At 39.8% G+C, this 11,140-nt stretch overlaps 1 protein-coding gene across 20 annotated transcripts in view; it reads left to right on the forward strand.

Moving 5' to 3' along the window:
• The window catches only part of GTDC1 (glycosyltransferase like domain containing 1), a 156,302-nt gene that overhangs the window by 127,845 nt on the left and 17,317 nt on the right, over positions 1-11,140 (forward strand). For all 20 annotated transcript variants that reach the window (XM_032445721.1, XM_015869280.2, XM_015869270.2 and 17 more), the window contains one exon: positions 10,842-10,951. In XM_032445721.1, coding sequence (XP_032301612.1) covers positions 10,842-10,951 — 110 coding nt within the window. The remainder of the gene's footprint in view (positions 1-10,841; positions 10,952-11,140) is intronic.

Below are 11,140 nucleotides of genomic sequence, written 5' to 3' on the forward strand. Positions count from 1 at the left end.
ATCTCGTGTGCCTTTTGTGAGGTGTTCTTGTTGCCCAGCTGCGATGACTGCACCAGTCTCCTCTTGCTTTTCCCATTCAGGTTTCAGGTAGCTGTGGCCTTGGGCCAGAGAGGAGCAGTGACATCTGTGTTTAAATCAGGTACTTAAATTTTCATTAGCTGATAAGTCTGATGAGTTGGTCGTGGAGCGTTTTTTATCCTTCCAGAAGATTGTGTTTCTGCCAATCATACTGGAAGATACACAGAGAGTAGTGAAGGTGTTAGGTTTTGAGTGGTATTTTTTCTCATCTGGTTTCAATTGCCCAGGCTGCTGATTAGTAGCTGAAGCATTTCGCTCGTTTGGTATCAGCAGTGTAATAAAGCAGAGAACTATCTCAGAAATACAAAAAGCTGAAATATTTTGTGATCTGTTTTCACTCAGATGTGTACTTCAAATTGCATTCCTTCACTTGTGGGAAATCATTTCACTTACTCCGGTCACAGCAGAAAGCAGTCCTCTTTTTTGAATGCCTTTTTTCATTAATGTAGATATGTTTCTCAGATGAGAAGCGATGTTTCTTCTAATTATGGTTATATGTAGTTAATTTCCTTTTTAAAAAGCTCGGTGTGAAAAGCAGTTTCCTTTAAAAGGAGGGGGGGGAGGAGGAAAAAAAAATGATACAGCTGATGTTCCTGTTGCCTTAGCAACAGATTTATTTATTAGGGTCTGAAATGACATGAGTTAATATACCACATACCTGCTGATCGGCAAACTCTCCTATTTCAGCTCCAGTTGACAATTAAGTCCTGGACAGCTACAGCCAGGGGTTAATGTTACTCATTAGGAGAACTAGGTCATTACTGGGAAATCAAGGCACTTAAGGCAGCATGGATAAAATTCAGAATTCAACATCTCAAGGAGTGAGGGGTTTTATGTTAATTAACCTTATTTTCCTTTCATTAAAAAAAATCTTTCCTATATGCATATGACAGTGGATCAATTAATTGGGGGGAGAGAAAAAAAGTAAGCTGTAGTTTACTTTCCTAGTTGTCTTCATTTCCTTTGGAAGGGTTTCATTATTTTATGGAAAATTCTTATGTCTATATGATGAGTAAAAAGGGTATTAAAATTAAGAAGGGAATCATCGTGGAAATCAGCTTTACCACAAGGGAGTGAGCAAATAAAAGCCTTGGAAATGAAAATAAATAAGCTTTGCTAATACCTCACCTAAGGAGCAGCATATAAGCCCATCAGAGCTTGGAGATATTTAGAGGTACTTCTTTGCTTCTTTATTAAGCAGTTACATAGTTATTTGACCTTCAGAAACCGAAACTTCAGAGAACTAAATCCAAGTTGTTGGTAAATATTCTATTTACAGAAAGCTGTTCAGTGATGTAGCACGCAGTAACTCCTGTGGTTAGCAATCGGTTTCTGGTTTCCAGTAAAATTAAATATATTCTCTGAAAGTTTTATTAAGATATCTGAGTGGGAGTTTTAACTTGATAAGTCATAAGTGATTTAATAAAGCTCTCCAGAAAGCCTTTATTTACTAACTTTTAGCAGACTTCATTCTGATATTGGAGAACTTAATAGGCTGAAAAAGAATCATATTAAAATAAAACTTTCTTTTTTACTCATCGCTTCCCCAAATACATTCAGTTCTTTCACTTCTACTAAGCACTGTACTTTCTTTTCTCTGTTCAAGCTCTGCAGCCCTATTTTGCTCCTCGTTACATATGGAGAAATTTGGTGTCAACCCTTTTTCCACTCCCGTAAAGTCGAGGTTAAAGCACATCCTACCTGGGGTGCACATAGCAAGAGCTGTAAGTGATTGTAAAAGAAGTGTTATCTGCACCAGAAGCAAAACTCGAGCCCTGTGTGTGCTTTTCTGCTACAGGGGATACTTGTGCATTTTAAAGTAGAAGGCAAATAGCATCAAGATGCTGCTTCAAATGTCGTATGTAGAACCCTTCCTTCTTTGTTCCCTCTGTCCTACCCAGCTGCTCATAGCACAGCCGCTTTAGTGCTGTCCTCTGAAGGCTCTCGTGACAAGTGTTTCAGCCATGATTGAAAAGATGATCTTGACTTAAACATAGGACTGGAGTAATTGAGAACTTAAATGTTTGGGATCAGTGTGCCCCAGTTTAACATAAAAGCTCCAGTAAGTATGTCCCTGCCCTTTTCCTTGACAAGAGATTCATTTTATGATATCTTTCTTCTCCGAGCATCTGGAAAATCCATTTTTTTAGCAGGAATGCATGTGAACTGCTGGGATGAAGGAGTCCTTTCATGGCTGCGAAGGAAGTGGGCTTATGCTCTTCCACCCATTGCTATCAAAGCAATCTTTTTCTGTCCCTTTCTCCCAAAGTCATCTTGACCTTTCTCTTCCGAACGTCTTCCTTTTCTCTTTTCCAGGTTCAGTCCCACAGTCATGTCCTCCTTTCTGTTCTACCTTTGCAGCAAGTCTGCATCTCATTTTCCTCTCCCACAATTTCTCAGCACTTCTCTTGTTTAGAAGTCCCCGTCACTCTGCCTGCCTGCACATAGTACTGTCCCAGCTGCTTTCTGCTTGCTCATAAGCCCCGTTGTCCAACCTCACCACACTGCTCTCTTGATCTCTCACATTAGTTTTCTTAATCAGTTTATCACCTTCTTTACATGTTCTGACCCGGTCTGACAGATTTTTGTCTCCCACCCTTTCTGTCTTCACTCAGCTTGCTAGTACTTTGCTGTGCTATTTTTGTAAAGCTGGTCAAATTGAGCAGGTCTTATTCATTCCTTAGGCTTTTTGTGGTTCACTTCTGAGAGTTTTAGTCAAACTAGAAGAGCACATTTAGCGCTTTCTGCCTCTTCATCCCCCATCTTCTACCATTGTCCTTTTCTTAAACAAGTCTTCCTCTTTTTCTTCTGATTTTGTATTCTTAATGCCTACAAACAAATTCTTTATTCTGTCAAGCCCAGTGATGTTATTATGAGCACAGGAGAGGAATCCTTGAAAGTCAGGCTCTATGTTTTCAGTTCAGATGTTAGATTCTGCCTGGGTTTCAGCAGCCTGACTGCTCCGAGATGTGTCCGAGATGTGGACATTTTTTAGGAAGATCTTCACAAGGGCAATAAAAAGCATTTCTTTGACATAAAATCCAACCCATTCATATGTTCAGATCTTGCTCAAAAATGAAACGAGACTTGAATGCATAGAACAGTAGCTTCTTTGAGATGCCGTGTATGCAAGGGTTGTGGGACTTTTAAATCTTGTTATTTGGCTGTTCTGGAAATTTTTTGGCAGCATTTTTTTTTTTGGAAGATCATGGTCCAGGATAGCCTCAGTCCTTGGAAACATCATAAGCGAGGACAGAAAAGGTTTTGTAATAAGTCACAGGCGAACTTAGAAGAGAGCCACCAGCCCCCTTTGTAATATGCAGCATCCATCACCAAAGCATGCAAATACCTTCTGAGAGACAAAAATCAGACAGTGATCTAATACTCTTCCTTATTTTACCAATAATGGGGGGTTATGTTTCTTCTGCTTCTTCCTTCAAAGCTCCTTTTAATGATTTTCTTCTTACTGCATTGCAATGTGTGATTTTCTTCTCTCACTCCCTTCTTTTCCTCCCCACTTTCCTCTTCTCCTTGTTTTCATCTTTCCTTTCTCCCTTTGCCTTCTCTAGTCTCTGCTTTTTCTTACTTGCAGTTGTGTGAACACTTGGCTCGATGAAATGAGTTCATTCCTTGTTCTGAAAGCTGTGAGATGTGTAGTTGTGTTAATCTCTTTGACTAACGAGTTTCAAACCTTGGTCTTCTTGCCAAAAGAGTTCCTTCTTAGGAGCCCCATCCTTGCAGAGAACAGCTTCACAAGCCCGAAAAGCCAGAGTTGTCTTTGGTACCTATGCTCACCCCCCCTTACAGTGTCCACTAGTGGCCAGGACTTGCTTTTAGACCCAGAAAGATCATTTAGGGGAATATTCAGTAGTCACAGTTTGGTGATAGGAGTTCACTTTGAACATTAGGGAGGAATGGGCAGTGATGTTCCCCTGGGTTTGGTGTGATGGATTTTCCAATGTCAGGCAAATGTATAAGAGAGTAATTTTGATGTAGTGACTTATGTTTGATTCTTCTGTTCTTCCAGTGAACCACCTGAGAAAATTCTTAGCCACTTACTATCATATTCATATGCATCTGTTATTATTGTGGCATGACTTTATGTGGTATGTGGAATTATAATGGGGGTGTACTAGGTAAGGTTATCAGGGCTGTCAGCATCACTCAGATTCTTTATCTTGCTTACCGTGAGTCCCAACAACGGGAAACCATTTGTCATATTACCTTTGGAACACAAAAGGAAGTTCATGTTGTAAATAAACTAGTGGAGGTGATCCATAGCAGTTAGTGCATTCCATGCCAAATACTACAGAAATGGTTTTCATCTAAATCCCGCACTTGTGAAAAGCTAAGTTAACTAATTTGGAGTAAAAGAAATGAAAGAAAGGCATCTGAATAAAGGCACATTGATTTTTAAAACCAGTGGAACTGAGACCAAGGAGCAGTCTTTGTCTCCAAAGGTTAATCTCTCTTTAGGAAATAAGCAGGAGGCTCAATGACTGATGGCGATCCTGAGGTTTCTTTGGGTGGAGAATGCGTAATATTTTATTTTGAGATTTTTCTTCATGAATTGTGAGGGGAGAAGAAGAAGAATCTAAACAATAAACTCCCAAGGTTCTTTTTTTTATGAATCTCCTCGAGATAATGCAAGACAGGAGAAAATGCTTTTCCAGCGTAAAGCAAAATGCCACCCATTTTTCTCAGGCCAGCAATTTAAAAAAGAAAAAAAAGAAAAAAAAATCAGAAGGTAAAATACACACTCCTCACTGTAAATAAGTCATGGGCTATAATAGAAAATAAAACACAGTGTTTTTCAGTAGTGTTCAGCTGCTTTGTGCCTGTCCTTTGCCAGCCTTGAATCCCTTGGCGTGCACAGGTGCTCTGCAAGCGCAGGTGAGCATCAGGGCCTTTTTCACTTGTAGGACTTCCAAATTGCGGCCTGAAATTTATTCTTCTGCATCTTTTTTATCAGTGATGCTTACACAGAAGCATTTCCTTCTAGCTGACTCCATTTTCTGTGAGCTGAGGGGGTATTAGATGTTTCAGTAACTTTTGATGCTGATGATGCCAGACAATGTTTAGAGGCACAATTACAGCAGACACATTTTTGTACGCAGATGAGCTGAAGAAGGAAACTCATTGGACTTAACTACATATTTACACTGTACCTCTGCCTCACACTGGAGATGTAAAAAGATGGAAAAAAATACTGTGATAAATTGAATAAATGGAAAGCAATTAACTTTTCCTTCATGTTTGCATTTTCATAGTTATTTCTTTTTCCCCTATTTCTTTCCTAACAGCTTTTTCCTGGCAGTAATATTTCCTCTTTTGCAGTTATCGGGAACATTGTTAGCAAAAATTATTAGTTTTTTTGTTGTTGTTGTTGTTCTTTTTTTATGTCAACATAGAAGATGTATAAGCAGAATCTTTTGATTTAGGAAAGTCTGCTGCCCTCCATGAAAATAATTATTTTAATGTATTTATCCGTATGCTGAACAGGCTTGTAGCACGAATCCTCTCAATGTTAGGAAGAATATTACCTTCCAGAAGTACTTACTGACTCCGACCCCCAGCACACTTCTGGAAATGAAAGCTCCTGTAAAGCTGCATCGTACAGATGAGGAAACCCGGGCAGAGCGCTCTCGTGGGAAATCAGTGTCAGGAAAAGACCAGAACTCTGTAATTCTCAGTTCTGAAGGCCATGCTTCTTTTCTGGTAACTACACTGTTGATTTCTGACGTTATAAGCCTAGATTCAAATTTTACTGACCTCAAAATGTAATGCGAAATATCAAGGTGTATTCTAGTAAATGGTGCAGAGCCGTCTTAAATGGCTGATAATTTTTATGTTGGTTAGTTTGGGCACAAAGTGAAGCCCCGTTTCTAATTCAGCAGAGTCTGCATTTCAGGGCTGCCCCATTTCTTCATGTGCTGCTGTTTTTTTTCTTGAGAATGAGATACAGGGTCAGCAGGAAGCTGTTGTCATAGGAGTCCTCTTATCAGCCTGTGGCATCCTCCATCACCCTCCCCAGGTCTGCGTTGTATCAGCCAAACCGGTAGAGAACCTCAAGTTCCTGCTTTTATCACCCAAACAAAGAACATCACTGGGATAAGGGCTCCTTCCAACTTCTGGCTCTGCTTGTGATAAAGGTGTGGGTCTTGCCTTGCTGGTCTCCCAGCTCTCAGCAACCCCTGCTACTCTTCTCCTTCATTGTCTCAGAAATCTGAAGTTGTTTAATGGATTGCATGGGTTTTCTACCTTCTCATCCTTGATTCTTTTGTTCTCCATCCTCTCTCTCTTTACCATGCTTCTCTTGTAACACTGCTGAATGTCCTCTTTTTATTCTCTTTCTGTTCCACTCTTCTCATTTAATTACTGTGCAGTTTTATTTTTGCTTCCTAATTTATATCTTTACTGATATTTTTCTGACCTTTTCTCTGCCACTGATAGTGCTCTCAAATGCTCTTGGCAGCTTCTATTTCCATCAGAGTTTGACTCTTCTGTATTCTTTCCTTTCTTCCCAACCTTCTGCCTTTTCCTATTTGTTTTTCCTCTATCTCCAGAAATGCTGCCCAACCTCATAAATAACAAAGAATTCTTTAGTGGCCTCTTCCGTGAGCCATCTTCTGTCAATAACTGCAGGTAGCCAGGAACGTGTTTTGTCTCCTGCTGTATATTTTAGGAAAGTGCTAAAATGCTGCTTTGACTTCTGAGGATTTTTTCACCTGTTTTAGTAATGCCACTTCTCACCTTTGCCTGACATTCAAGAGGTTATGTTCACGAAGTTAGCAGGCAACAGGAGATGCACATGGGTTGGAAGTTGGTTTCCTTACCTGATGCTTACCATAGGCTGTTCCTCTATGAGTTGCTGTTCCTCTCCGGGCTCTCCCTGTGTTCTACTTACTGTTGTGTAAGAAATCTTCTGAATTGCCTGGATTTCAAGCACTGTGTGAAGTGAAATATTACTGTATGCCCTTCACCATTTTGAATTCTCTACCACTGAAATACTGCAAATCGGCCACGCTAAATGTCTTAAGAAGATTAAGATCAAGCTTTTTAATATTGCATTTAGCTGAGCTCGTTTGTAACCCTTTCAGAGTCTGGCCCACCTTGGGAGATGGCAGGACCAGAATCTGTGCAAACCTTTATGCAGCATTATCTGAAATATTTTAGAGTTTCTCCCTGGCTCAGCACTTTCATATCACCGATTAACTTGCACAGATTTCAAACTCAATTTTTTGTTATAATAGATTGCATTCATTTTGTTGCTTTGAGCAAGTTCTGTCTCTCTTGCCCAACTCTTCTGCTTTCCAGTTGCATTGCTGTCTGTGCCTTTTCCCAGATTCTAAATAACTGAGATTATCACCATGTATAAGTTTACATATACTTAAAAATTTAAGCTCAAGTCACAAAAAACTATCTGGGTCAATATACGAAATTTCACTTAAATTCAAGAGATGAATATACAAAAAATAGTGCATAAAATTCTGCTATTCCTTTTATTATTAATTTATTTATGTATTTATTTGTCCCCATGTATTTTCCATCACTGGTCAGGCTGTAGGTGTCTCCTGCAGCAGCAAGGATTAACTTGGATTCAGATGACGTGTGCACTTTCCTTCCTGCTCTAGCAAAGGGCAAAGCTTTGGGGCTCTCAGTCTAAATTGATAAAATCCCTGAAAAGCAGAAGGGTGTTTTAAAGACTTTTACCACTGATTGTACAGAGGTGCATCACTGCAGTGCGAAGACGTTGTGGCTTTTAATCATTTTAGACTGAAAATAGGGATGTCAAGTCATCAATTAATCCTGACGGTGTCCTTCTGTAGTGAAAAAATAATACTATCACACCCATGTTATAAACAGAAAATCTGAGGCGGAGATAACAGAGGCTCGATGCTGATGCGTACTGTTGCTACAGCCCTCCCATTGCTCATATGGGGACAGATTTTTGGGGGAAAGTCACCATAAATCAGGATGAACTCTGATCCCACTCCCAGACCTGGACACTTCAAACATGCTTGGGACAGAAAAATTAATAATCTTTGAGTAATTCTAGGTAAAAAAAAAATGTTAGCGTGTATTATTTAAACCTGGAGACTGAGCATCTCCAAAGGCATTGCACTTAAATGCAAATATAGGCATGAGCAGGAAGCAGATGGTGCCTGTGTCCATTTTGTGGCAGTTTGCAGCTGGAGTTTGGCCATTCTGGTGCTTTCATGCTCTTAGGATGAAATTTAGACTGCATTCATACCATGAGTTCTTACTTTTCCTTTACCAGATGCAGATCATATCCAGTAAAAATCCAAGAGCATTTCAAATACCTAAACTAAATAGCTAAGCCAGACCCTGGAATCAAATTAGTTTAATTTTCTATTTTTTAATAGAAAATTTTGTATTTTTATATCATAATATTTTGCAGGCCTTCCTAAGGAAATGGAGTATATATAATTAATACTGTTTAATAAAGCTCCAAAATGCAACAGATGCAGCCAAAAGTGAGCGTCATTTTGAGCAGATCTTTACAGAACAGACATTCCATATTGTGTTCATCTTTTTCCACGATCACTGCTATGACAATCTGGTGTGTTTAGCAGTTGTTGCTGAGTAAGGCAGACTGGATTGTATATGGCTTTCTCCATGTCAGCCAAGAAACGTAGCGCTCTTTGGTGTGGTAAAGAGGTGATCTTATGTTAGTTAGTCCTTTATTCAAGGAGCTACGCCGCTGGTGACGTGCTGGTGTAAGAAGGCATTGCCACCTGTAGGTGCACATGCCAAGAGCTTGCTTTAGGTCGTAACAAAAAGGACTGAAAATGAAATGGCTGCGATGTGGAAAAGTCAGAGGAACGGACAGGTCAAACTGTACGACCTTCTGGGGAGAAAAAATGGCAAAGTTGACAAAATGGGTCACTGAAACCTCTGAGCATTGCAGAAAAGCCAAATGTTTTCAGAGGGGATGAGGAAGGAGGATCACCTACATCCGAAAACCCTTAAGAAAGCCTCCAGTGCAGAGGAAACATTTCCTCTTTCAGCATTCCTTCTGGGTGCCAAATTTTCCTTCTGTTCCTCCCCACCTATTAAACAAAGCTGCAACTTCCAATTCCTATCAGTTTTCCTAAATATGTGCAGCTTATGTGGCTTCTCCGAGCCGCGATGCTTCATGTTCTCCTGCCAGCTCCTTGACAATGTGGCTCCAACAGCATCCTCCACTTTTGGCTGCCTCTGGGACCCCTGGTCTCTTCTGGAAAGGGAGAGGGAAAGCATTTCCTTTTCTGGAAGAACTTTTTGTGACTGCAGAGCTGATAGCGTGGCTGTGAAAAGCTTGGAAGGATCCATGTGAGCGTCACAGCTCTGTCTGCCGGGCCCCACTTGTGGATGGGAAGCTGCAGGCCTCAGCCTCACGTGCAGCCTGTGCTCCGCAGGATTGCTTTCATACACCACGAGCACCTGCCCAGAAGGGCAACTGAGGCAAACAGGGAACTGGGAATAGGCTTGGACTGATAATTTACCTGCCAGAAACAGGTGGATCTCTCAATTCAAGCAGCTCTTGTTTTTTTGAAGCTGAAAGAAATTCTTTATCTCCATCTTATCCACTTTGGTTACTGGAACCACCGTGAAGACTCCTGGTTTGCAGATGTGAAACAAGTTAGGAAGCTTATGCTGTTGCATTCCTCTTTATTATTTGGAAGAAAACAAATCTGGGCGATGCAGAACTTCTTAAAGTAATTATTGTCTGGCTTTCTTTTAGAAAAAAAAAATGCATCTGATGTGAAGAACTCTCCGGTTCCTGATGATTTTTGCAGCCTAGGAAAGTCGTATTAATTATAAGATTAATTTGTTTTAATTCCCTAAACCAAAAATATTGACTGAATGAGAAATTAACACATGTAGAGCTGCAGATGTCATTTGGCTTCAAATTTCCTGCACGATATAATGATTAATCTTTCATATAGCGGTGTGACAAACCTACAGATTCATTCTGGAATATCAGTCCATGAAGAAAGACATCAGGGCCACTGAGCTGTAGGTTTTCCCTTAGTACAGGGAGGAAAACAGTGGTGTTTTCTAAATAATAAATAAAATATCTTAAAGGCATATGGCGCACATCTGTCTAAAATACAATAATTTAAAGCAGAACAATTCAATGCGAGATGTATGTAACATTCACCTTAGCATGGGGAAGTATCTTATGTTGTTTTTAGTATAATTACCAAATTTTGGAGATTTAGATCATCTGTGATCTAAATCTCTTTTTAACCATTTATCTGGTAAAGGCAGCGGACAAACAAATCAGTTTCCCGCTTTGTTAGTAAACAAATTCGTGTTTGGAGGCTGTGACTGTCATACCTATATCAAAATTTAGGATGATCTTCAGCTGGATTTATAAATAAATAAATACAGGCTTCTCCTTTATTGTTTCAACTTACCTAATTAAAAATCAAAAGGTAGAAAAAGCCTTCTACGTGATCTCTCCTTTCTTCTTCAGCTGAAGCACAGAAGGGATTGGGAGCTTTTTTTCCCCCCACCTTATCCTTTCTCTAGTGTGATGTTGCATTGTTTGAGGGCTGGGAAGGGATAGAAGCATCACATGGAACAGTTCTGTTCCCGAGCACTGAGTTGAGGAAAATATTCAAGCATGCTGTATAAACAAAGAGGGAATTTGTACTCAAAGTAGAACTGAAGATAAATACTGCTCTGGTAAACAGAAAACAATTTCACAAGTAAACACAAGTGATGCTGAGATAAGTTCTGTTTATTTCAAGGGAACACGACAAAGATCCTGAAACTTTCTTTAAAGTGCTGCTGAAACTGAAGGAGCAGGAGCTACCTTTTCACGTGTCCGTCCTCGGGGAGACTTTCACTGATGTTCCAGGTACCTTTTACTTTTGTTTTTCAATTCTTTAACATAAAGTTACCATAAAATAGGTATTTCCAAGGGGGTTTTTCCTTCATTTTGCTATGTTAATAGCAAAACTTATTTGAATTGTTTTACTGATAGGTTGTGCAATTAGCAACAGCATTTTCCTCAGCAGAGCAAAGCCGTATTTATAACTTACGTTTT

The sequence above is a fragment of the Coturnix japonica genome, chromosome 7 (assembly GCF_001577835.2).
Source record: "Coturnix japonica isolate 7356 chromosome 7, Coturnix japonica 2.1, whole genome shotgun sequence".
In the NCBI taxonomy this organism is placed as follows: Eukaryota; Metazoa; Chordata; class Aves; order Galliformes; family Phasianidae; genus Coturnix; species Coturnix japonica.